This window comes from Fringilla coelebs, assembly GCF_963513975.1.
Source record: "Fringilla coelebs genome assembly, chromosome: 14".
Lineage (NCBI taxonomy): Eukaryota > Metazoa > Chordata > Aves > Passeriformes > Fringillidae > Fringilla > Fringilla coelebs.
The window spans coordinates 9,356,783-9,384,782 of NC_140040.1; the positions used below are offsets into that span (position 1 = coordinate 9,356,783).

At 40.5% G+C, this 28,000-nt stretch overlaps 2 protein-coding genes across 2 annotated transcripts; both read right to left on the reverse strand.

Moving 5' to 3' along the window:
• On the reverse strand, positions 1–27,999 carry LPCAT2 (lysophosphatidylcholine acyltransferase 2). The gene is made up of 14 exons (XM_084215041.1): positions 27,889–27,999; positions 22,091–22,230; positions 20,855–21,072; positions 19,481–19,593; positions 17,674–17,734; positions 16,599–16,657; positions 15,404–15,438; positions 13,351–13,405; positions 11,091–11,173; positions 10,434–10,559; positions 9,199–9,352; positions 3,657–3,755; positions 1,826–1,967; positions 1–1,555 (listed from the first exon to the last, which is right to left on the reverse strand). Exons 1-14 carry the CDS (start codon positions 27,994–27,996, stop codon positions 1,344–1,346), a joined length of 1,605 nt encoding a protein of 534 aa, XP_084071167.1. The 5' UTR covers positions 27,997–27,999; the 3' UTR covers positions 1–1,343.
• Positions 6,923–7,800, reverse strand: CAPNS2 (calpain small subunit 2; the record flags this gene model as incomplete). The annotated part of the gene is given in 2 exon segments (XM_084215018.1): positions 6,923–7,719; positions 7,722–7,800. Coding segments are annotated over 2 exon segments (876 nt in total).
• Position 28,000: the final 1 nt, after the last annotated feature.

The window sequence follows — 28,000 nt, forward strand, 5'->3', positions numbered from 1 at the left end:
CAGAAACAGCAGGAGAGGCACAATTATAAACAGAGAAAGTAAAACATGGCAATGAACTTGTGGCCAGACTGCAAGCAATAACTTAGAGGCAGAGGTTACCTGTTCACATATGAAAACCTGCTGAAAGTTGGTTATTATTGGTACTAGACAGTCTAGGCTTTGCTCATCTCAGTTTTAATTTGAAAATATCTTCTCATTTCATCCCTTCCAAGTTTTTATTGAGAAGTATTTGCCTAAGTAGCTATATATTTTAAATACTGCATAAAGTGCATTCAGATAAAGGATGGAAAAGGGTAAAGGCCTAATTTCCAGTGCACTAGAGAGGACCGAGACAAAATATATTCAAATCATTGACTAGAAAGAGCTTGGTTTTGAACCAAGCCCCAAAAATACTGAGTAATGGCACAGTAATGCAAATATGGTTTCTAGGAGACAGCTTTAGACAGATACTAAGTACTAGAACTATGGTTGGACAGCATATTTGCCTTTCAAGCTTTGCAGAACAAGGTCACATTCCTCTGTAGATAATTGCGAGAATAAAAAAATACGGTGAAGTTTGAAATGCTCCTCCCAATGTGATCCTGAACAGTTGTTACTGTAAACAACATGGTACTTATTTTGAAATAGTCTATTAATGCTTAGGTCTTACTGTCTGCATTTTCCTCTTAACTTGGAATTCCAATTTGTTTTTTGTTGTTAGAAGTGCAGCCATTTCCATCTGCCACCAGCCTTTAGGCCTAAAGTGGTTTTTGTTAACATCACTGAACCAGGATGACTTGTTCAGAAGCTTAGGCTTTCTGGTTCCTAAGTAGTTGAGGGCAATCTAAGAACAGCCAAAAAACAAAATCTTAAATTCTTAGCATCCTGTAACTCATTTGTGTGTTTCAGAAACTTGAGAAGAGCTAAGTGATATTGCAAATAAGAACACACCAGCATAATTTTTTTCCCTTAAGTCATGCTGGGGATGTAGAGGAATTGAGCAGCACCAAAAATACCACTTGTTTTGAGACAAGTGGACTCCTCAGTCTCCACTCTGAGAGGTCACTGCAGTGCTGGAGCCTCGTACCCCTCTTAGCACACCTGTTACTTTTGTGGAAGCATGAACTTGGAAGACACTGAACAACATTCCCAGTACCGTGATACTGACATTAAGGATTGAAGAGTGGTTTTTCTCTTACAATCAAACAGGAATAACTCCTTCTGATATGAAAAAAAACCCCAAACCAAAAAAAAACCAAAATATTTTAAGTTGTAACTTCCATCTCTACTTTACATCAGTTGTGCTTATGAACAGCTGGGGAAAAAATTCTGTAGAATTCACGAGCTGAATTATTTAACTCTTCTCAGTCATCCTTTTTGTCAGAGGTAGTTGAGCTATCTTCACTGCTTTCTGGACAGACTTTATTTCTTGCAAGCGGTGTTGTTTCTGAGACCAGGGCTGGTGGCTCAATGTCATGCTCCTCAAACATACCTAACTGGTGTCTCTGTAGATCTATGTATGTAGTAAACAATGAAGCATATTCTGGATGCTTGAGTGCAAAGTTCTTGAACTCCTCTGAAAAACATTAAAAACCACAGATACTATAGTGCAGCAACAGAATCAAAGAAAATTTCAGTGCCTGCTTCTTTTACTGAAGCTGATCTCAAGTTAGTTCCCTCTAAGAAAATACAGGAATATCACACAAAGTATTTAAGTCCGTGCTTCAACAGTTCTCCCCAGAAACAACGTATGAGAACCATCAGGGAAATTGAGGGAATTAAAAAAGGAACCCCCCTGTCAATATGACTATCAGAGTATTCTTTATAACAAAAGGACATAACTTACCGTAGGAGAGCTTCCCAGTTTCATCGGCATCTATTTCTTTAAAGAGCAGAGAAACATCAAGCTCAGGCAGCCTCAGTGCTGACTGAATGATGCAAGCAAACTCATCTTCTGTTATAGTGCCATCCTCATCCATATCAAAGAGCTGGAAGAGACAAAATGTGTAGAAATACTTTGGCATCACTTTGCCTATGAACCCTCTGTGCACACAGCCACTCATCGTGTCTTTCTAGCACTCAGCAGCTCTGTGAACAGTGCCTGGGATTTGAAGAGCCTGGAATAAGACTAAGCAGACACTCTGCAGAGCAATGTCCATGCTATAGCTGGGAATAAAACATTCTGCCAAAACAAACAAACAAACCTCACAGCATTGGTTCACTGATAAAAATAATACAACCTGGGTAAAACATAAACAAAGACGTATGTTTATTGTCACCATGAGCTATACTAAGAGTCTCCTGGATTCAGCCAGTCTATACTGGAACATCTTCGTTTTTAGTCTCCATTTTTGTTAGGTTATAGCACATCTGCTGTCAGATTAAACTTGCTATCATAGTTTATGCTCTGACATACCTAAAGTTTAAGGTATGTGATTGATCACTCACTAAGGAATTAATTGTAATTAACAAGGAATTTTGGTTCCTGGAATGCAGGCAGTTGATGTGCACTGATCATCCCATCCTGCCCAGTGCAGTGACGGTAACCATCTGCTATGAATCACCCCGGGAGAAATACAAGGGATGGATGGCTGTAATTCTTAAATACTTGCTACAGGCAAACTTTGCCATTGTGAAAGAAAAGACATTTAGTGGCACAGAAAACAAGTAGCAAAAGGAACCCACAGTTCCATTTTAGACTGAAGCAGGCTTTTACCAGCTAAACGAGTTGTTTTGTGCTGAAACTGGAAATTAAAACAAATTACTGATTTTATAATCAGCACACCTGTTAACATACTGAACAGTATAATCTAGGAAACAACACAATGGAACAGCAACAATAGCTGCTAGGCTTGCTTCTTCATTGGAATCTGTGCTGATAAAACATCCCCAAAAATTAACAAATCACCTTGAAAAGCTCTAGTGCTGATCTGAAAAGAAGCCAGTGGATACAATGGGTTGCCAGAAAATCTCTGGTACTTCCCAAGTATGCATCAGTACTAGGAAGCACCCAGCTTACAGTGAGCATGAGTGGTATCTCAATATATTGTTCAATACAGTTCATAAGACCAGATTAATGGGTAAAACAACTGGATCTGTGAAAGAGCTACTAAAAAAAGAGCCAAGGATTCACAGCATGGGAATGCCTGGTCATGTATTGTCTGCATGTACTTGAGATGTGAAAGGAGCTACTGCTCCTTTACTGCTTGTACTATCAGGGCACCAGAGGACAAGCCAGCAGCTCTTAGATGCAGCCCAGTTTTCAATGTGCCAGTCCTGAGCAGCCCTTGATTTTTTTTATTCCTCCTCTTTGTTAAGAACAATGACTCTAGTGAAGCTTGACCCACAAGAGGATATTACTCCATCTATTGTGACATTGAAGAATCACACCAAAAAAAAACCTCAGGCAAAAAAAACTAGAAGTGCTGCAGAATAATTTTTGGAGTTAGCCTGCCAAGTTACATATTCATTACTGCCTTTAGATGGCTTTTGAAACTCTTCTCTACGATGCCTGCAATTCTTCCCCTCCCTTTCACACTCTAAATGTCAATTGGTTTAAGAGAATTGCTCACATTTGCATAACAGATTGAAGCTATAAACTTATGATTTGAAAGCTAACAGACTTACAGTCAGTGTTGATTTGTCAGGTTTGTAGATTTACACTAAATGGAACTTACCTCAAATGCCATCCGAATAGTCTCCTCTGTGTTGGCTGGGTTACAAAGGATAGACAAACCAATTACATACTCTCTGAAGTCGATGGTGCCATCTCCATTCTGTAACCCAAACACGCATGGCAGCAGTTATAGTTAACACAGCAAATCACTTTAAAAGCTCTTCTGTGAATCAAGTACAACACATGCACTAAGACAGTTTACAATACTCGAGGTTTTTGTTCTTCCTGGGAAAAAACCTGAGCTCACTAAATCTGTAATACTAAGGCTGGAGTAGCAATACACGTGTTTTCAATAGCTACAACCTGGGTATAGATTTATATTTTATGAACAAAAAAAATACACAAACAAAAAAGATTTAAAACAATTTAAAGTTTTTCTTTAGTACATGGCCTTCAGGAAGGCTCTAAGGATAACGAATCCATGTGTTTGAGGTAACTGTAGCAGTGCATGCAGCACTGGCACTTGCTAAAATTCAGAGAACAATGCAACGCAGTGCAGAATAAACAGGCTGAGAGTGAGGATATTGTTTTGGGTTTGAACCTTCAGCAATAAAATATATGTCAGTGAAAGGACAACCAAATCTACCTAGTTTATCTTAAGTTTTTAATCATTAGAAAAGGACAATGATGTCCCATACATGTTGTTTTATTCACAAATCTGTGCTCTCATTGTGGTGCAGAGTTTGACTTTCAGTATTTTCTCCACATTGTAGTTCTCAGAGGTAACAGATCTTAATTTAAGGTGTAACATTACAAACATAAAGCCTGAAAACAACTGAAGCAACAGTGCAGATAATAACTGTTCAAAGTTCCACAGAATATTATTTTTGGATAGTTTTGCAGGCTGTACTCTTAGCAAAGGATTGTACGATGTGATTAGAATATTTTTAAAATTTATTTTCAAAGTTGAGAATGTTTATCAGAGTAAAAGAATTGGGAAGTAAACTTTAAAATAATTTAATTAAAAACAACTTCTGAAAGCAGTTAACACAGCTGTAGCTGCACATGGAAATATGACAAGAAAAAAGACAAAATAAAGATAACATTACTTTCATTAAAGTGTGAAAACTCAAGTCATCAAAACTGAGTGCAGTCTGATAGAACTCCAGCCATTTTAGTAGGAAATAAAATCACTATGCTTGCAAGATCATGTTGTGACTAGTTATACTAAACTCTAGGATGCTGGCTAACTTCCAAGGGCTCTGGCATTCTGGTTAAGGAGAAATGATGTGGCTGCTGCCTGGGAAAAGAAATGGAAGTTAAACTGAAAACACAGGAAAACTTTAGGTGCCTGTGTAACATCACTGCAAAAAGCACTTGCAATTGTCTTTCTATGAATATCTAACTGGGATACAGTCTTTGTACCCAAGAATATTTTAAGGAAGCAACATGTGAGCTAAGCTCCAGTTCTCTACATGATAAAGTAGAACATCAGAATTTGGGTTTTTGTAGTTATGCTACACAAAGCAATCAAAACATAATGCAACCTTAACAACTCTTGTTTTCTTTAAGGAAGCCAGTTTTCTGCTACTATTTTCCCCATAGCATGCTGTGGTAACTGGGGTTTTGTTGTTGGTTTTTTTACATAACACAGTAAATCTTAGACTTTGGAAAACAAGAAAATTGCACTGCCACAAGCATTCTCCATTTAGATTTGCACAGAGACTGCAAGCCAGACGTAGTATAAAGCTTAAAGTACAACTGCATCAATACTTTCGAGGAGGATATCACCCTTTACCTCCTGCTCACTTTTCTATTACTCAGAGCCCAAATGGCACAATTTGGCACTATGTGGCACAATGGATAACTGAGTGTTTTTCCGCTGAAGAACTGGGAGGAGGCTGAATGCCATTAGGAAGGAACTGGCCTCTTTTCTCTGGGATAGTATGAATATTTTTCTGTTTGCTATTAAACAAAGCACAGGAGGAAAAAAGTCTGGGCACAAATTGTAAGTTAGTTTCAAGTGAAAGGTTTCTGCAAGTATACCAGGGAGGATATCTAACCAATTTGAGAAATACTATTTGCCAAGTGTAAGTGCAATATTTAGAAATCAAAGCTATGGAAATTTACAGACCAAACCAATCCACTCCACAGTAGCCCATTAACATGTAGATGGCCTGCAGTTATTGTGTGGCATTTCTCAATGAGTCACTGCTGTGTCCCTGGGGAAGGGCGGGGGCATTTGAGAGAGGCTCTCTCTCACATCTGGAGATTGCCCCTAGTGCCAGGCTGCCGATTTAACTCCTCTTTTCACATTCCAGCTAGCTTGCACACACCCAAGACAATTTTTGTTTAAAGCAGCAGAGCCTTGCCAAGAAATCTGCCTTGTGCAAGAGCTGTTTTGATCAACAAAGTAATCCTTAATTCAAAGAAATGCACTTTTGACAGTTCATGTAATTCCTTTTATTTTTTTACTCAGAAGTTGACATCTTAGCCAGAACTCCTTAACTACCTTGAGTGGGATGGTGCACTCTGATGAAATTTCACTCAGCCAAAGGTTGACTCTGGCTCTCTGTCTGCTATGCGACTGCATCATTATTTCAAGTTTCTCTAAATATAAATGTAGTATTTTAAGTTGTTTGCTTTATAACTATGTTTAGGCTTGAAGGAAAGAGAGGAAAGACTGGTTCATGGAACTGTAGGAAGGAGATCATTGCAAAAGTAGCCTCATGTAAGTCTTTAATTTTGTCCTGGCCACCAGATAGAAGTGACAGTAAAACTGAAGTTTTGCTTCAGCAGCCAAGCATGAAAAAGCAGAAGTAGAAAGGAAATTGAATGATTATGTAAGTTCACTGATCATTACAGTTATTGCAACTCTAATGTTGTTCCCCTTGTTAGAAATAACTGCACAAGACTCTAGCAGTGACTGCCTTCAGGCAAACAGCCTTTATTTTCCAGCTTAGTGACTGCTGACAAATCAGAACAGCAACATCAACACCAAACTTGGGAGTTTTTCTATGTAATAGTTATACTAGTATACAAGTCACTTTACATAAAACAGTAACTAAGCTTTGATCTTTCCAATATATTCCCTAACTTTAGAGTTTAGAATTTTCTGAACTTATGCAACTGCCCAATCAACAACCTACACAAACCCCTCAGAAAAGCAGATTAGTGCACGCACAAGAGGAATCACTTGAAGCCGAGCCATCTACTGCTAGCTACATCTGCCTTAGACAGACTAAAGGCAAAGACCACAGCAGTGTAGCAGAGGAGTGTAGTCCTCCAGGTGTATCTTCCACACAAAGCCACTTCTTTGCCATGCCTTCACGAATACATGGTCAGCTGCAGCCAGTCTTCAATGGTCACTCTGACGTGGCCACTTCCATCCTGGTCCAGGGACTTGAAGGCCCTGAACATGCTGTCCAGGCGCACCAGGCAGCTGATGAAGCTGTTGAAATCCATGCTGCCGTCCTCGGCGGCGTACCTGCGCACGATCACCCGGCACAGCTGCTCGTTCAGCTGGAACCCCGCAGCCCTCAAGGCGTTGGGCAGCTGGGCTCTCCCAACAGTGCCTGACTGATCAGTGTCATACTGCTTGTACACACCTTGCCACTTCTTGACGTTGTTCCACAGGTACTTGAACTCCTCAAAGCCCAGCTTGCCGCTTGCGTCGCTGTCCATGACGGCGACCATGCTACGGCAGGTGTCCAAGCTGAAGCCATCCGCCTTCAAGTCTTGGTGTCTGGAAAGGACTTTGTTCAGGATGTCCCTCAGCTCGGTGGCACACACTTCCATATCGTCTCCAGCCAGCTGGGCAAACAGGCGACGAAACTGTCTGATCTCATCACTCTCCTGAGGTTCCACATTTGTAAAATGATTGCGAGGAGGTGGAGGTGGCTCTGGATTATACTGAGCTGCTGCTTCACTTATAAGGTTGACAAGACCTCCAACAAGTCCTCCAATATTCCCTGCACCTCCACCTCCTGTCAGGAGCCCGCCAAGGCCACGTGCAAGGCTTCCTCCACGACTGCTACCACTTCCTCCACTTCCTCCACTCAGCAAAGCTTTAGCAAGGAACATTGTGAAGATTTTCTGAAGTGAGTTACTCAGAGATCCAGTGTTCTGTAGCTCTCTGAAGCTGTTTTGTGTCTGACTTGGGTGTGGGCAAAACACAGCTTATCTGCATGCTTAGACTTCACCATGTCTGTGCATGTTTCTGGCTGCCAGTTACGTCTCACTAGTTTCTGTCAGGTGTTGATACGCCCCTATTTCTTTTCTTCTTTGTCTTGTTATGTTTATGTGATTTAGAGAAAAAAATAATGAGGTTGAAACCCACAAAGCAGAAGTCTCAGAATGCTTGTGCTCATACCTGAAGCAATTTGAAACCAGCCCTGTTAGATGAGCGTGACTGTTCCTCATTTGTGCTGATCTCCTTAAAGGTGAATGCAGCCTTGCACTTCTTTGTTTTCACAATCTTTTATTCCCTCAAAATTTTAGCATATTGAGCATTATTTTACTAGTTCTAGTCACTGATGTTGCATGCATCATATAAAGAAAGTGAAAGGAGTATGATTGCCCTTAATTACTCTGGTTGCCACTGCACATTTCTGATGTAGGTACTGTGCTTCAGGACTCAGACTACATGCCTCAGGAGCCAATGGTCCAAAATGGGGAGGCAGGAATGACAAAAGGATGAGTACCTAGCTCTGCTAGAGCTTCAAGGCATTCAGCAGTTCAGAAAATACGTTTGACTCTTTCCTATTTTTGAGCTTGTAAAAACTTTTTATGTGGAAAAATCCTGAAACAGTTTTAATCAGCATATACCATGGCCTCCCAAGGACAAGTGTACTGCTAAGGCTAACTGATCAGGAAGTGGGATGGTGAGCTGGGAAAGCTTTTATGGTAAGAGAAAACCTCCAGTCCACAGGCACTTGCAGGACAACAGGCTGTGTGCACTGCAGCACATGTGGAGGCCTAGAAGTAAGGTTAATTCCATCTCTGCTCTAGTCACTGATACTTCTGGTATAGACAGAAATGCAGCCATTTTTGTCATCCTCAGAGAGAAGAAGAAAATTGGAGATATTAGCACTGACTAGGGGTAAAACCTAAAAGATCACGTTAATACACAACCCCCTTTACTGATGGAGAGAAGCAAGAGGAGTCCCTGTAAAGTCTAACAGCACCATTCACAAGCACAGCAGGAACACTGCAGTGTTCCAGTGAACACTCCAGTTAGTTCACTCTGCCTTAAATTATCTAATTATTTACAACGGCTAACTAAGCTATCAAAATGTACATAAGATCAAAATCTGCAGCTGGCCAAAGAAAATATTCAGCTATTACCAGCATGAAGATTATTGTCTGATAGTGGTGCAGCAACTTGATCCAAGGGATGGCTGCCAACTCACAAGGCAGAAACTAATGAATATTTTCTCCACTGAAACTTATGAAAAAAACCGTAAGAGTCACCAACCTTGCCTACAGAAACTGTTAACCAAGAAGCATTTACTAAGTTGAACATAATGAATTATAATAAATATAGTTTTGGTACGTGATGTCTAACAAAATATTGTTAACAAGTCAGTTAACCAATTACTCACCCTGTCAAAAAGCAGAAACAGCTCTTTGAGGACATCTGAAATAGGCAGCTTCAAGTACTCAGCAAACTCCTCAATTCCAATTCTTCCCCCTTTGGAAGCACTTGCAATAGCAGCAAAAGTATCCAGCTGCTCTCTGACATGATTCCATTTTAGGCTATGTGAACATGAGAGAGGAGATATTTCTATACAGCAGTTCCCGGACAGATGGAATTTCAGTAGGAGTTATTACAGTGCTCAAAGATGAAAAACTGCCAAACAGGGCATGTGTGTACAGCATTTCAAATGCTGTACTTCAGACAGATATTTAACTTTAAACCACTAATTAAGGACTACTCCCCTCTGGTTATTAATATAAAAAGCAGGCAGTTCTATACTTGGGTATGTCAGACTTCCACAGAATAACTTCCCAAACCTGGAATTGTCTGTCCAATTACTAGGCTACTGCAGCAGACAGCTTTTCATTGCCATAAATTCAGGTGTAGCAGTATTTTGCTGCATCATGCTCTAGGGTATTTCCTTGACAGAGGGAGCAGGTCTCAGCTCTACTATCAAGCTCTCTACCCAAACCCCAATATTGCTAGAGCCTCAGAACTGTCAGACCTCTGCAAAATACACCGCTGCACCTCAGTAAGAATAATCAGGATTGCCATGTAACTATTCCAGATGGAATTCTATAAATGGATATATAGCACTTAATAATAAGTCAAGATTTATTGGACACATTCAGATTTCACCACAGCCATGCCAGGTTATTTGATGGAGTATGGTTACATGGCTCAGTCCTCAAATTCCACTGTATCCAGAGAGAAAAAACTGACATCACTAGTGACACATGTCTGCACAGTAAAACTAAGAACAGTAAGCTGAAGTTTCAGACTAGAAAGAAGGCTTTTTACTTCCTGCCATAAGCAGTCAGTGCCTCACCACTAAAGCAATTTAAATTTCCACCAAGATTACCATCGAGTGCTTCAAATAGGTACTGCTCTACTCTTCTCAGCCTTTGGTGAGAACAATCTTTTCTCTGGCAATGCTGGCAACAAAAATTACTCAGCATTAGTCCTTACTGGGATTTTCCTCATCTCTGATTTTCCTGTAATTTATGTAAGTTGTATGCTTAAATACACTATGTTGCACATGGCCAAGTCTATAGTCTGGTTATTTAACCTTTGGCAGATGGCCATCAACACTTGCAGCACTTTAGTAATTATGCTACCAAGCAAAAAAACTTCCCTTACTTGAGTTTCTTGCTAATTTTGGTGAACTCCACCAGCCCAGCTTCCATGGGTAAAGTCAACTGTCCTGCTGAAATCATCAGTCTGCAATCTTCAAAAGTATGATCAGTGATTGGCACATTCAAAGCACTGAAATAAAATTAAGGAAAAGCAAAATAAATTTCTTCTATATGAAAATAACTTTTTAAGGCAGTTTCCCTTCTCTGATATGTAAAAAAAAATGGTTATTCATTCTTGCACTGCTGCAAGTAGGACAAAGCAATACACACCATTTCATGAAACTGTGAAACCACACCATGAAACTACGTTATGGCAGCACCATGAGCTTTTAAGATTTACAGTCTTGTAAATGCAACCCAGTAATGCTGGAGAACAAACCACCACTCACTCTTCCTTGCCAAGCAAGGAGAGATCATTTTATTCCAGTTTTCTATGAACTGAACATACAATGTTCCAATGCACATCTTTTTTATGTTCCATTTAAAAACAATCAGGGTAATCTAGTATAGGATTTTGACACCTCTTAGTGAAAATCTAGAGCAGTTCCTATGTATAGTACCTGGGACTTCATGAAATTGTACTTTATGGTTAGGCTATATGTGGAATTGCTGGATATAAAAGAACATTTCTCAGAGGTTTTATTGGTGATCCATTACTTACTTTGCCATGGTTTGTCGGACTCTGTTAGCAAAAAGAATTGGATCATTCTTTTCTTCCTCAGTAGGAACATGAACAGGCAGAAACTGAAAGGGATGAGTTATCCAATCAATTCAATAGTTACCACTTCATTAGGAACATGAGCAATTCCTTATTTTTGTTTGAGTGCGGGAGAAGAGGAGAAAAACATCAGCCATGCAATGAAAGGACTGGGCACTAGAGGTCTCAGCCACCTCACAAACTGCTCAGGCTCTTCTGCCCTACCCACACAAATGAGATTTACTGCAAAACTCTCAAGGATTGGTAGAACCTTCTTTAATATGTACAATCAACCCTCCAAAGAAAGAAAGTATAATAAATACATACTTAGTTAGAAGATTAAATGCTGTACTGGTAAGAATGTGAGCTTGAAATACCGCACACATCTTTTCAACGATCCTTTTAAGTGATATTATATATTAGACTAGTGTGTGTAAGAGTTTTAATGTTAAATACACACTGCAGTCCCATCTCATACCTTGTATCTGTCAGCATGTGACTGATAAGTTTCCTGTATATTTTTCCCCCCTGACAAAAACAATAAGGAATCATAGGTCTGAGTTGTAAGTAGCACACTAACTAGATACAATTTTGGAACTACAAGCAAAAGGTAAAAAATCCAAACAACCCCCTCTCCTACCACACCTAGGAAACGCCCCAGCTATCTAAATGGAAACATGTTTACTATTGAGGATTCAGTATTGTTATGTAAGTATTTGGAAGTACCTCTTCACCAAAATAGCCTCTGGACGAGCTATTATCTATTGTGGCATGTTTGCAAACAGCACCTGTTTGCAAAGTGGTGTGTGTGGAGGAGTGCTTTGTTCTTCCTACTTCAGTCTACAATGAAGTAGACTCACAGCTCTGTTTACTGCACCTTTTCCCAGCTATGGTTATCATTTATCTGAGCTCTGCTGCTCTGCACCCTGCCCTTAATTCCTACAATACAAAGATTCCAAAATAAAGTGTTGCTCATGGTTCATTGGAAGAAAGTTGTTAATTATGTGCCATTCTGTTGCTTCAGTTATACTGCAGGTGCTGGTGATGCATTATTACACTGCTAACTGTCCCATATAAACATAGTTAGTCCTGAACAGCCATTTAAAGTTAGTTTTTAAGGAGTGTTTTCTCTTTATGATTAAAACCAGTGGATTTATGGAATTGGTTATCTGACAAATAGCCATAAAAATTTTCTTTTTATAATTAAAAGTTGTCTCCCCTGTAAGGAAAGGAGAGGTCCAGCTGTTCATAGGAATATTTGAGATTTCAGTCCTTTTGTAAGCTTTGTTCAAGGTCTGGAATAGGTCTGTGGTTATTACAACTGCCCTTCAGAAGTCACATAACTCTTAAACTGAGAAAGCACAGGCCCACAGCACACAGAAATCCCTGACGTCCCTGGGTGAGATGAAGTCATAACTCTGGGTTTATCTACGCAAACACGGTCATGGCTTTGAAAGTGGTGATGACTTCATCTGAGGCTGAGGTAAATTCCTGGCAGCTTAAACATCACCTTCATCCCCTTCAAAAAAACCCTACAATTATTCATAAAACCTGTTTGCCAGAAACAACAGCTGAGGAGCAAGAATTTGGTTTCTTGACCTTCTGCAGTGGCTGCATGATCTCACACCTCAGCTCCTTATCTGCTGGAAAGTGGCAAGTACATCTTCCCAGTCAAATTCAGTCCTGGAAGAAAATTCTTCACACCTTTTTCAGCAGCAAAAATATTTCTCTGAACTGCTTGTGAATTAATTTCTCTTCTTACAGAATTTGCCAATTGCTGTATTTTTTGCAGCCCTAAAACTCACTGCCAGGCTCAGTTTCATGTGCAATATCCCAGTGTGCTAGAGCTGGACTGGACATGGACACACAGCCCTGGACCCCATCACTGCTCCTGCACAGCAGGTAGAGGCACTCCAAGACTGGTGGGAGTGGAGAGGCTACTTACACACAGGATGGGACAGCAACAGAAATGTCCATTTCTAAAAAGAGTAGCTGGAGTCCCTCCTTCCACAGGAAAAAATGTCCCTTCTCTTTTTAGAAACTGAAAGGTCTTTGCACTGACACTAAGAAATTAGTTTCATTTTAGGGACACATGCTGCTGTGAAAGCTGCAAATTTTTTCATGTTTCAGTTTCATCTCTTGGAACATGAAATTTATTTTTTAAAAAACAAGCAGAAATTCCCTGGTAGCTAAATCTTAATACAAAAGTATTTCCAATTCTTACCTCAACTTCTATTCTTGTGAAGATCTGACACAATGTCATTATGCACAGCTCTTTACTGTGGGCAAAGAGGAAGAAAAATACATTTTACTTATTTAAAACAAAAGAATTTGCATGTCAGTCAATTAAATGTTTTAAAGCACAAAAAACCAAAGCTAGTATTAGGCAAGGTTTTTAAGTACCTTGAAGTGAAGTTTCCCAAAAAGATACTTTTCACATTTTTTTTAGCAGGGCTTCTGTATATAGCCGCTGCTTGCTCACAGGGTAGGCAACTTGTTATCTGCTCTCATGTACATTAACAATTCTGCACAGCTCTCTGGCCAGTAAAACATCTCCCTCTCTTGAAGGAGGTCCATGGACACCGGATTTTAAACTTTAGGAGCTTCAATTCTGAGAAGAAGCTTTACTTTATCTTTTATTTTCTCAGCTGCAAAATAGAACCAGTAATTTCCTTATGCAGAACTGGATTTGTTAGTATTTGCTAGTGACTTTTCAAATTACAGTAACATTTACACAGACGTGTTAATGAAGTGCCAGTACGGTCAGGACCATCAGTGCTTTTTTAAAAAGCCACAAATTTTAGGATCAACAGATAAGCTTGGGGGAGGAAGAAACTGCTAAAGAGGATAAGCATAGTCACTTCTACTTCTGACTTGCTCTTTTCACTGTGATTTTTAAGCAGAAATGCACATTTGATCTTTACAGCAGGTATATTTTAATAGAAAACTTTCAAGCAGTCTTTCTCTGTTCTTGTTTTGGACAAAATAGAAAAGGGAAAAGGAAAAGAACCTATGGGATCCTGTCTATCTTCTGCACAAGTCCACTCTTAATGCTTGATTTTCAAACACATAACATCAGGTATTCCTCCCAGCAAGGCACAAAGTAAGAAATAAGTAAGTGAAAGCAGGAACTATGTCAGGAGGTTTCTGAGGAGACCAGTACTGTCCCGTCCTGGCTACAATGACCAGGAAGTTTTACAAAGAGTGAGACAGTTTTGCATTTTGTGATCTACATGTTTGTGCAGGGAATATTCTTCTCCTGGTTTCAGTTAGTTTTGTTAAGAATCTGTGGATTCTTCTCCATCCATCCCTTCTCTCCTCATGATTTTGCTAAGCTTGCTCACAAGTTTTGATTTGAGCCTTCACCATCCAGCTACCAGGCTCAGAGCATTTCTCCATTCTGAGTGAATGGGCAGCCTCCTCCCTCCCATGGGAATAACTCTGATTTAATTCTTCCTTTGCCTGTTCCTACTCCATCTATCATAACTGAAGATACAGCTCTGTTTTAATCTTTCAGTGTAAATCCTCCATGGAGGAAATCTGTACTATGTACTGAAATTGCAATGTTAATTAGGCTTAGTAAGCTGATAAATTTATTAGCAATAGTAGAAACAGGAAAAAATCTTGGGAAACTGAAATGGACATTTTTATCATGTCCATTGTCCAAGCGTGCAGATGTTAGGATTATATATATAAAAAGATGTGTGTGTGTGTGTGTATATATATATATATATATATATATATATATATATATATATATATTTATCAAGATAGCTTAAGAGGTGCTTATGATCTGCTTCACTTGTCCAGATGTGTTTCAAAATTATCTGCCTTACAAATGTTAGTTAGTAAATCAGGACTACTGTACTTAGATACACTACATATTCCACATGAAAATGTGGTGTATGGGTTATAAAAATGCACATTTTAATGAATATTTGTAAAGGGAAAAGTATTTTCCAGACATATTTTCAGTGCAGTTGTGAAGATTCTTTAATAATTTTCTTTCTTTTGTTCTAATTTAATGTGCGAAATGGGAGAAAATTCAAAACAAAAAGAGCGGTGGAACTCGAAATAATACTTTCCTTTGCTAACCCTTTCTTTAGCCATTCAGATATGAAATCTACTGCATGACAGCATTATCCCTGATATTTCCCCCTCATAAAAACAGATCTAGAAGAACATGTGTCTTGGCTTAGTGGAATCTGTTTGGCAGACTGTTTAGCAACAGGGGAAAAATTTCTGTATGTAATTTTCAGCAGGATTAAGAAACTTACAATGAATAGCCCTGCCATGTCCAGGTCACAGTATCCTAAGGAAAAAATAAAACACAGAAATGTATGACAAAGCCAGATGAAAGCCAGTGAGCAGCTAAGCTACAATTTAAAACAGGCAAGTTTAGTAAAACTGGATGATGTTTTTATAGGCCTTTAGTAAAAATAAATAAAGGTGTAAAGGAAAATAGGATTCCTTGCCTTAAAAAATTGGAAACAAGCATGGCAGACTTTTATAAACAATTGGGAATAACATTTATTGTTAGTTAGATATTGTAAAACATTTATTCTGATCTAAACAACAGAAGCAGGGAAAAATAAAAATGTTCAAGACTTTGTCAGTAAGCCTTACCAGTCCCTTTAGAGAGGCATTCTCATAAATATGTCTCATTTAGTTGTTAAGGACATTTCTGCATAATTTATCATGCTTTTTCTTTCTCTCTCTATGTTTATTACTTCTTATACATTATTTTTACAGTGTGTACTGGCAGATCCTTAAATCTTATCAGTGAAATAAGATAGCAATCCCCTTGAGGGTTCACTTTTGACATTCATTTGTAAAAGGATTACACCAAGGAGTCTTTGCAAATAACAACAACAACCATATTTTTAATCCTAACAATACATTAGGAAGTGAAAGTTTAGTCTTTCCTGGATTTGTTGGATGACCAGGTAATGTTAAAAAAGTTGAAAAGGTCCCAGCCTTACAGGCAGAGTAAAGCCAAGCTGCACAAGGAATGCAGCATGAAAAGAACATCTGCAAAGCTGCTCTCCTGAGGAGGGGTGTTGGATGTACTGCATGGCTCAGCTTTGCTTCTGTTCAGAAACTTTACAAGTCCTTTTGCAGTAAGGCTATCTTGAGGTTAACCAGAAAATGATGACTAATAGGGAACTTGTCCATTTTAGACTTCAAAGTACAGACTCTGTGGCACTGCAGGAAGTTTCCAACTTCCGCCACAACACTTTCCTGTCTCCCCCCTTTAGCTAAGAAGCCCAGTAGTAGCTTTTCACAGTCAGAATAGCAACTACACCATGGTGACACTTGGGAAGCCTGGCTGTTTAGCTTAGCTTTAGTCATGCTAAAGCCCAGGACAAAACATTCTTCAGTGACACTGCAAAGTATTTATTGTAGGTATCACTTAAGTCAGGCTTTTGCCTTCTGTCTTATTAGTTAGTAACAGAAGAGTGTTCTGCTCACCAGCTTGTTGGGGTATCGGAGTAACACAGGTTGGACAGGGACTCGTGGAACAAAGGCACCTGCAGCCACAAATCAGAACTAATCGTTAAACTAAGCTTAATACAACAATTGGGAGCTTCAAGTGATTTATTTCACACAACAGTACCTGGAAAGAGACATTTTTGAAAACACAAGGAAAACAAGAAATGTTCTACTTCAGTTTTTTGTCTGTTGTTTGATTTGGGTTTTATATATATTGTAGCTTGGGTTTTTGGTTTTTTCTTTGTTTTTAAATCAGCAGCACAACCAGCAAGATGCTGGGACAGAAAAGGGCTTGGCTCCATCTCAATGAGAAAGCTGCCTAAGATCTCTGGGCTGTTCAAACTGATTTTCTGTGCATTATTTCCCCACTGATGGGCATTAATTTCAAAGGATGAGATGCTCACAAGGCTTCTGAGCACTTCCTGAATCACTCTGTGGTCTGATCATCACAAGTGATATGGATCTGGCCACGCAGTAATGGTTTTTAACACTTCTACCCAAGACACTGTAAATCAGTTAAAGTCATGTTGCTCTCCTTTCTTAACTGAAGGGCAGCACAACAATCTAATGATCAGTGGTATAATGAAGTACGTTTCTCTGTTAAAAATTATTTGTTGTCTTGGCTTGCTAAGTGCTATGCAAAGACATTTTGTAACTTGGCTGCTAAGTCTTGCATGGCAAAATTTACAGGAATCTAAGATAGCCCAACTGTTAGCTGAGATAAAAAAACATCATCTAAGTGCATACATTCATCTCATAACAATCACAGTGGAGTTTCTGAGTAAATAAATTAGATGAAAACTGTACCCAGAAAAATCCCCCAACTAACTACTCATATATGTCCCAGATATTTTGCATTGTACACAATAGCACAAACCAGAGAAGTAAGCTGACTAGTATAAAAGTGGGTTTAGTGCCACTGAAACTTTAATAATGTAAGGGATTACAACAGAGCTGCTGTGGATGATGTACCTTCACAAGTTCAGGCCTTTCTGCAACTAGCAAATTAGTATCACATATTTTTTCCCAACAACAATGGGATAAAATCTCTCACCTTGTTTAAATGTGATCAGGCAGGATCGGTTAGTGCAGGTGCCTTCCGGGAAAATCAGTATCTTGGATTTAAAGAGAGAGAAAAATATGTACACACACATATATTTCATGAAAGGATTATACCTTAATATCTGTTAGGCACAGGCTGACCTTATGCAGGCTCTGTTGTACTGTATTACAAGAATATCATTACTGTTTCCAAAGGAAACAAACATACTAACGAAGGATGCTCGCAATATTATTAACCTGGTCCATCTTGACTTGGAAACCAATGGTCTCCAAGAAAGGAGTTCTGGGGAAAGGCTTTTATCAGTTCAAAAATATGGTACAAAAGGCTTTAAGTGTTTCACTTGTCATTTTAGTGTTGGTAGTAATAAATTGTTCTTCTGACAGCAGTTCCTCATTGAGTTGCTGGGTGTACAAATAGAGGAGTTTGGGCTGAAGGAAGTACATGAGGTACCTGGGCATGTACAGGTGAAGATACTATCAGTGAGATGGCAGCTGTGATGAGAACACAACTTGAGCAGCAGAGCAAAAGGCAGAGAAGGCATTTGTTGTGAGGCAGAGCTCTGAAAGCATTACACACTACAGCAGCCTCTGAACCCCAGTGACTCAGACACACCAGCACCCAGAAGGTTTCTGATCAGTGTCTGAGATAGTACATGAAGTGCACTGGGAACTGCAGTGTGACACAATGCATCTGGAACACAAGCTTTGTATTTTTCATAAAACTACAGGATCATAAGCAGCATTCTAAAAACACCCCAGCACAAAATGGTTTGGATCAAGGTGTGCTCCCACTTCACCCTGAATGAACAGATCAAAGCCAGCTGTGAGAGAGGCCTCAGCAACTCACACCCAAGGGACACACACTGTTCAAGGGTATGACAGAGACAACTGCACACAGCAAGTTACAGCCAGTCCTCCATGACACATCCTGTAATCAGAAAGTGTGGCCAGGGCACAGGACTGGGAATCACTCAGTGACACCCTCAGATGCTTGCACTACTGACTCAGTCTTGGAGATTCCCAGATTACTTGACTCACAATCTATTTATGCCACAATACATATCTAGGTTTCATCCCGAGTGCAGCACTGGTGCAGGAGCCCATTTCCCTTTCCTCCCCATGCTGCCTTCAGCAGAGATCAGGTCTACCAGGGCATTCACCTACAACAGCTTAGCAAATCATAAGCACCAGGGTAGTCTGTAAACCCAGTGTTAAAAAAAATTGGCACGTGCATGTTAAACTGACAAATTTAAAAAAATAATGGAGGCTGTAAAAATTATTTAGAGCAATTTAGAAAAATACATTTATGAGTCAAAGTACCCTAAATGTTAAAAATTCTTCCACCTCGTCTACATTCTATGTGAGAAACTGAAGTTTTGGGCTAAAATAGTTTGTACTGATCTTGAACAGTCCGGGTTACCCATCTCATCAACTGCTCATCCTCTACCTGGTGTGAGCACAGCTCTGTGGTCCAGCTTCAGAATACTGATCCACACATACCAATGCAATTCACCTGCTACACTGAAGGCAGCCTGTTAAGACTTGAAAAGGGAAAAGAGAAAGCCAAGAGCATCTGCATTTGCGACAGCAATTGGTACTGGTTGGATTTAACTGATCCATTTGTCACAACAAAACTCCTTCTGGATATCAGATTTTTCCCTTCTTAACCCAGTCATATACCTGAGACATATACCATTTCTGTACATTTTTAGAATCCTATCCAGCTGGTCACTTGTGATGCACAATGAACAGGGAACAGGAATACATGACAGAAGAGAAGTCAGTGGTGTGTTTATTACCTGTGGCCACTGGCCTCTCGACAGTGCCCGCCTGGTTATCTCAGCAACCGTGTTCTTCCGTGAATCAGGGTCCTGGCGAGAAACTGCTACAGGCTGAAGGGATCTTAAAATTGCTGTGAAATAGATAAAAAAAAATTGCCTCATACTAGTGCTTAGAAAACACATGGGTTCAAGGCTTCCTTATAGCAAAAGCATGTTATTTATATACTAGGAGACAGACTCCACAAAAACAACTTCCAGACTAAATTGATAAGAGTACTGTTATTCTCTTTCTGCAAAATGGGAAATAAGACACAGAAGACATACCCAGCCTGCCAGCTGAAGAGCTTTACAGTAGATATAAACATGCAAAATTCATCCAAACACATTCTAATAATATGGCTGTTATTTTTCACTAAGCATTTCCACAATTCAAGAGTGACCTGACTGGGTCTGCTCACGGGCCACGCTCAGGCCTAACTTAGGCAGACTGCGCCCAAAATGTAGTTTTAGCCTTCCCTTTTCTGTTGCTGAGCATGCACAGGTTCAATATAAATTACAGAAAAAAACCCCTCATTTAATCAGAAGTCTACATCAGAATGTGTGGACCTTTGTGATGAGAAACCTGGTGAAGAATTATCTCCTCTGTCCCAATCCTGTGCTTTTAAGCTAAAATCAATATATTCTCTGTCCATTTCTTTTCTACAAAAACACTTTGCTATGTTGCCTACTGTGTTTAGTTCTGGGTAACTGTATAGCCAGCAGAAAGTCTACAGCTGATTCTAGCAATAATGCAAATGGGGATTCTTTTTGTGCCAGAAGGAGGAGAAAATAATAGAAGCATGACTCATCTGATCTTTTCCATTCCCTGCATTTCCTTTTTGAGTAACTCCTCTTTTTTTCTTTCCTGGTCTTGGTCCCATTAAAAAAATCCATAACAGTTCCTGCAAGTTTAATCTTATAAATATGGTATTTTCCACACTACTGCAGTTTGGGTCAGTTTTGAAATAACCTTCACTCACATTTGTGGGCTACACTGTTAAAAGAAAGCAGTGGAACAGATTTTTTGATCTACTACTGAGAGAATGAAAGAGAAAGTTTGCAGCCTGAGCAGCTGCAAAACATGCTTCCAGTACAAAAGAAGTTCAAAATGATATCGTATTTTATACCTGAAAAGAAACAGCATCATTTCAAGGCATTTTTACCAATTCAAAAACATAATGTGTCATAGGAATTTCACTGGAAATAATTTGTCAGTATCTTTGGAAGATAGAGCTTAAAATCACTTAGGAGTGATTTTGGATGATGCCCTTAAATCACTTTAGGAGATAAAATTTTTGGCCCAATGTCGAGTTATTAATTTTTAATTTACAGGTTTTTTTCATAAATACTTACTGCCAAATACTGGAGTTGACAAATTCTCTGCTCTAGACACTATTGATGGCATTCCAGTCAGGGCACAAATAATGCCATCAAAAAAGCTTGAATGAGGAGCTGCAACAAAGATTGGTGCTTCTTGTAGACTCGCTACCTTGCCTTTCACTTTAACCAGGAATCCCATCACAAAGTACGCCGTGCGAGTCAGGCTGGAGAGGGTGGTCTGGATCATCCTCCTTGGAAACAGAAACACAAAAATCTTCTCAGCTTACAGTCAGTTTTTACTTTGTACTTCAAAAGAAAAGCCTCTAACAGATTTCCCAGTTCTAACCAGCAATGGGGCCCCACACAGGGTAGCAATGCTACTCACCAGCAGAATGTAGGGCTGAAGGGAAGTGGGGAAGGGGACATCACCTTTTCCTGATGGAAGATAAGGCAGTGCACAGCCTCTTCCCAGGTACACTATTTCTCATGGCATATTTCATGGCATCGTACCATAACACTGTTTTGAGTGGGGTAATTAGCAAATTTAGGGTCCTTTCTATAAGAATTGATGTAACTGATACTGTTTTTTTACTGTCATCTTTAAATAAGATTAAATGACAATGTTTCCTTAGTGGAACACGTTCCCACAGGAGAAGACACATTCCCTTCATGGGACTCTCCCTAAACTTCTGGTCTTGCTAGAATTCACTTCCTGTGTTTCCTCCTCCTCCTGCAGCTGCAGTGCATCGTGGCTAGAAGGGAACTTCAATACTTTGAGGTCAGAAGTGAGTGACTGAAACCCAGAACCCACAGAAACAGCTGTGAAATACCACTTCAAGGGCAATGCAGCTGAGAGGAGCTGTCAAAGCTAATTTTGCCATAGAATCATAGCATAGCAGAAATGACAAAGGCTACACAGGAGCTCAGCCTATGTCACGTTACAAAATACTTGCTTAATGAATTTATTTTCTCAAATATTCCTGTAAGGATTATTACTGAAGTAAGTCCTGGCATACACATAGTCTATAAATGTTTTTATACGTATCTTTTTTAGCCTCAAAACAACTGAAAATCTACCTATTTAAAAAGGTCCACTATTCTTATAAAATACACTTATTAAAAAATTGCTTCATATAAATGGGTCAAACTGAGGAATCCTCTTTAATCAAAAGGAGGAGTGAAAGAAAAAAAAAGCTTTTGACCCTGGCTTTGTGTTATTAGGGAAAAAAAAAAAACCTTAGTTTTCACAAATATTGGTCAGTTTTTCACCTTCTCCATCCTTCCAGTGGCAGAAATCCTCTTCCAGGCTGACAGAAAGTTGCAATTGACGCAGACAGCCAAGCTAGCAGTAAAATGAATGTGATGCATATGGCACGGAGGGGAAGCAAAATAATCCCCTGGAGAACAGTCTGGAAAAAAAAGAGGTGAAAATCTCAAGAAGTGGTATCAACAGAAATGACTCTGCTATCTGTGTAGTTACTTGACAACAATTTTAAAGTACTACCATTATTGCTTTGTGATTTAGTAAGGAAAGCTTAAATGATTCCAGTGCTCTTATGCGAAGTAATTAAAGGAATTTCATTTTCACTTCTCAGTTCCCATTTCAGGAAGAACTGGAGTATCAGAGTATTTACATTTTTGGCTTGGATGTAGCTAGACACAGAAGGTAAACTAAGTTTGCTGGCTGCAGTTTATATTTGGACCTGGTCTGCAGCACACAACCAGCTCAGATGAGTTTGCCCAGCCGACACTTATCTCTACTCCAGAGCTTTCTATCACTTGCTGCCTATCTAGAAGTCAAGTGGGATCCTTAGGATGACTAATTGCAGGCTTGCCCTTTCAAATGACAAATCTTGTGTTGAGTCACAGTATTGCTGCAAGTGGTCCTCACTACTGCTCCAGGGAGCTGTGCACACACAACACAACCTCATTTCCCCCAGCTGGGGCTTAAACAAAACCAAGGTTTTAGATGCCCTGATTGCAAATAATCCTCAAACATCATCCCCAGCCCACCCACAGGAATATTTAGCTTGCCTATTTTCATGCATAGCTCCAGGAAACAAGTGTGTTGGCACCATGTTGTACCACAGGCAGCTCTGGTACAGGGCAGGGCAGGAAGAAATTCTTAATTGTTTTACCCCAGCACATTAGGTTAGAAACTGTATCCTGAAGGTTGGCTTCATGGTGCAACAGGCACTGTGCAGATTGAGCAAGGCTGGGGCTGGGAGGCAGGTGACCTGTGTGAGCAGGTCAGAGCCCAGCACTCCTGGGAAACCAGTAAAGGGTTCAACTCCCTTTGGCACTAATCCAGCTCTGCTGCCACTCACTGATGAGGACCAGTTTGTCTGCAAACCTATGCACAAAACAAAACACACCCCAAAAGAATTGTAACAGTGATTTTTAAAAATTTATTTGGGCTATTTCTTCAAGTCCCCCAAAACTTATCTGAGAGTGTGTCACAGACTGACAACTCCACCAGTTCAACTGTATTGGAGAAGTTACTGAAGGAGAGTTAAGAGGGTTTAACTTATTCTTGTGAGCTTACTACGTCTTATGTTTTACCGGTTTTTAAGAAAATCTACAACTGAACAACAGTATTCCTCTCTCAAAATCAGCCTTTCTAGTCAGCTCTAAAAATGGCCTCTTACTGACAGAAAAAGCAAGGCTTTTTGTAAATCAGCTTTACAAAATAGTTTGCAGTCTCCTAGAGCTCTGATTATTAACATCACAGTGGATTTTAATTAACCTCTTTTAGTTAAGAAGGAACAAGTGTGGTATATTTGAAAATAAGCCCCTTAGTGTACAGTTTATCCAATTTTTTGATAGTCAGTTGCTTCTAATTTTCCTTCCACCAGCACAGTCCTTTCCCTCCCACCAAATCCCTTCCATTTTCATGTAATGTCCTCTTACTCTCCCCTTGCCACTATTCAGAAGAGGCTCTGCCATCTGGCTCTAAGCCCTCTGACACTGATGAGGATTAAGATGAATTTGGGCCCTTCAGGACTTGCTTCTGTGTTACCACAGGCACAGTGGCAACTCTGGATACACAGAGTAAATTAAGATGAGCATGATAAGCAGGTACACTGTGTTGGTGTTTATGTTCTGCAAGCACTGCCATATAGTGTGTTTACAGGAGAGATCTGAACATTTAGGTCTGATTATTTCTTTCTTTTATTTAACATTTCTGCATAAGGAGCTATGGAATTTTAACCATAATTTTATGGATGACAGGTAAAGGACTGCTCCAGATCACAGAAATGAGCATGACAGGTTTGACCCTAGAGACCTATTGCTCCCACTCACTCTGGTGCCAGTTGTGGCAAATCTGAAATAGTCATTAGGAAGATAAACCAACAAAGATTCCTTGCTTGTCTCCCAAAATTAGATTTGAGGTTTTTTTTTCTCTATATGCATCCTCTTTTACTATGATCTACAGTCCAGTTCAACATTTCAGCTGCATTCAGTTATCCAAAATGGGCAGCATAATCATAAATCAGTGTGGTTTGACTTAAAATAATGTTTTTCTTGATGAAAAAAAGAATATATATGTACTGACCTAAAATAAAAGATAAAGGATGCAATACCAAAAGCAAAACATCCCTTATTCAAAACTTTAATAAATTCATAAATCGAGTTTAGGCAGATGCACAGGTGGTACTGATTTGCTGATGCAAGCTATTGGCTTTCTAGGTCACTGTGTAATGAGGCAGAGTTGGTTTCTGCTCCATCAGCTGCAGAGCAGGGTAAGAAAAGGACAGAAAAGAGGAAGGTCAAGGTAGACTAGAAAAGGGAAAGCATAGGAGAAAAATATGCAGAGAAAAATACAAAGTGTAGTTACTATTCAGTAAGATCAGAGCCACTCCAACTTCTGTGCAGCAATCACCAAGATAGAATTATTCTGAGTCATCCAAAGAACCTTTTCTCACATACTGAATCACCCATGTACTTTCTGTTTACTGTGTCTGCAATAACTGCACATCCTGCCACTGCAGCAGTGCTGCAGTCCAGGTCCCACTCCCATAGCTGATGCATCTTTGATCAATACATGGGATTATACCCCCACTGATGGTAGGAACCTTAAAAGTGGAAAAGCAGGTCTATCAGAAAGCCACACAATTACATGTAAAATTTTGTTCAACTGTAGCTGCTGTCAAGCTGCTGTCAGAAGCAGCAGCAGAGCAGGCTGGGGACCAGAGTGAAGCCCAGCTCCCACTGCAATACTTTGACATCTGAAGCTGTGATCAGATGGACTGTCCCCCAGCAGGGCACACAGGGCAAGACAGCATTCCGTGAGAATCCAGAGGATGTCACAGCTCTGCCAGGCAGCCCAGCTGCTTGCTTCCAAAAATACTGCTTTTAGCAGGCTGGTTGTGGTATTACACAGTTCACCACTGCAGAAGTCCACTGAGCATCTTTTCTGAATAAGCTGGAATCCAGTAATGACTTAACTAGGATTTCTGCTTTAGATTTGCAGTTCAGAAGTTAGGACAGCAAGTGAGCAATCAGGAGCAAAAGAACTAAAACCCAGGAGAAATCTCAACAACAAATTGCAGCCAACTTCAGTCAGAGGATGGAAACCAGAAGTGTTTGACAGCTGGTTTAAAATCGTTTGGCACATGAAGATGGCGCAGCCCAAGTGATCCTTGCTTTGCACATTCTAAAGAATGACAAATAAAGGGTGGCTTGTAAACTCTTAAAAAGGACTGGCAAGAAATTGTAAAACCTCCTCACTCACTTTTCAGACTGGCTGTTTTTATATTTGAAACTGAATGAAATGCAAACAACTACCCTGATTCATTTCAAGCTCCATTCATCAGGCACACAGCAGCCTTTACCTGCAAGGTTACCAACACATGGAAATTCTGCTGTGGACTCCCAAATAAAGAGGGTTTTGAAATTGTATGTTTGTATTGGTGTATGTTAAAGCAACAGTACAGAATGGGGAGACATAACAAGACTATCCTTAACATGCAAGAATGGAGAAACACTACACTTGATGTGAAAAGGAAGGGAAACTTCCCTTTTCTGAAATTTATAGTAACACTGTCTGGTAAGGCCTTGATTCCCAGCAGGTCTGACTGGCAGTGCTGAGCAAGAGAGGAGCAGAGGTTCACAGGACAAAGCAATCAGGAGGAAGTATCCCAGTCCTTATCACCATAGGGGGAGAAGAACAGAAGGGAGCAAACCACAATCCAAAAAACGTTCTCTTGTGTGTTTTTCTGCTTTACAATTCTGTGACTGTCTGGCTCCCCAGCTCACTAGCACCAGGCCCTAATCCAGACATGTGCTTTTCCTTCCAGGTACTTTATGGAGTAACTTAAAAATGCAAGCTTTTGAAAGTAGTCTGTGCACCCTCTAGAAAGGACAGGCAGCACAGAAAGCTATTCATTTCTGGAACCTCATTAAGAAACTGGTTTCTTCAGGGTTCATGCCTAAAGCTACTGATCCAGATGCACTTGAAATGTGTTCCAGGCTTCTAGTAAAACATAGGGGATAGAAGGACTTGAAATTGTTTTCCAGCTTTCTCACATTTCCTCTACCCAGGTATCTTCAGGGCAAACATTGTTTATAACTTGACAAAGATCTATATTGTAGAAGGATACAGTATGGGTAAATGAAGGTGGTATAGAAGGTAATCTTATCCCCCAATGAGATGCAGCTGGACCAATTACTAAACATTAGAAGCAGGCCTGATCTTAACAGGCCACACCTGTAGCTGATAACACATGGTATAAAAGAGTAGATTGGTGGGGGGGCCCCCCTCTGAAAAGAGGAGTCAGATGACTGCTGCAAGGACCTGGAACAGTCAGTGCATAGAGGAGCTGCTTGTGAGAAACATCAAGGAGGTATGAAGCTCTGGCAATATGAAATCCTTGCACTATAATGATGTTAGAACATGTGCCACACTATAAGGAACATAAAATATTTGTACGTCAGCTTCAGATATTTATAAACATCAGCAGAAAATGCTGTAATTTCACTTATGTACCGATGTCCTCAATCATATATTCATGTTTGGTTCATCAGCTAATTTTTAAAGAATGCTTTTAGGAATCAAAGCTTTTTGAGTTGTATGAGTATTCTGTAAGTCTTGTGCGTGCTTGTACACAAGCCATACTGGGACAGCACTCAGCTCAATTCACCCGGTCACACCAATCAGTGACCCGGGGAATATGGGGTATACCATTTTTTCTTGTACACCCTGCAATATGGAGGCAAGAGATTCACTTCCCCCATCCCAGGCTTAAAATCAGCCTAAAGCCAATTAAGCATCTGAAACAGCATGACTGAAAAACCTTCTGTTTTAGCTTTTCGTATCAGAAATTGACATCTCAACTCTAAAGCTGATGCAACTGACATGACTGACTGATGGGTGGTATTTAATTATTGAAACAGGACCGCCGTTTTCTCTAGGAATGATGTGTTATCAGCAGTGATTGCACAAATATTTCCAAAAGCTTGTTTCGAATCTTGTCCTTAAAGTTTTAAGTTTAAAGTCAGTAAGCCTTCGTGTATGCATTGTGCAAGCATGCAGCTTGAGGACTCTGAAAGGTTGAAGAACTTAATTTCAAGAACAGTGACTTTTTTAAGCTGATCACCCTTTGCATCTCTGACCGTTTACGTAACTTCCCCGTGTATCTGCTCTCTAGGTTAGATCAGGAAGCAAACTGTTCGGCACAGGGAAGGAAATGTTGTCACTAGCAGCCTGTTCCCAGCAAAGCCGGGAGCTGTAGATGTGACCCAGAGCCGGGGCTGCTCCGGTGCCCCGCGGGCGCGGCGCGGGGACGGGCGGTGCTGGGCAGGCCGGGCCCCGCAGCCCCGGCTGCCGGCGGCACTTTTAAACCTCGATCGCTCACACCGCGCTCTGCCCTGGCAAGGGGGCTCGAAAGCAACCGGTGCCCCCAGCCCTCACTGCTGACAGCCCCGCGGAGGCCCGGGCGCGGCACGGAGCGCTGGTTCAGAGCCGTGCCCGGGGGTGCCGCGCCCGCCGCGCTCCCGTGCGCATCCCAGCCCGGGGCAGCGCGGCCCGGCCCCGGCGGCCTCTCCCGCCCGCCCCCCAGCCTTACCCGCAGCTTGTCGCAGGCGCTCAGGCGGCCCGGGTGCACGAAGGGGTTGAGGACGGTGGGCGGGCTGAAGGAGTGCTGCCTGGGCAGCGGCAACACCCGCGGCGCCATCGCC

Excerpts from the sequence above, each read along its gene's own strand:
- LPCAT2 (XM_084215041.1), bottom strand. The coding sequence starts at position 27,996 with ATGGCGCCGCGGGTGTTGCCGCTGCCCAGGCAGCACTCCTTCAGCCCG. Across the intron at positions 13,406-15,403 it reads ACATGGCAGGGCTATTCATT|TAAAGAGCTGTGCATAATGA; the intron begins GTAAGTTTCTTA and ends CTTTGCCCACAG. Across the intron at positions 3,756-9,198 it reads TGTTTCTGCTTTTTGACAGG|AATGGAGATGGCACCATCGA; the intron begins GTGAGTAATTGG and ends TTTGGGTTACAG.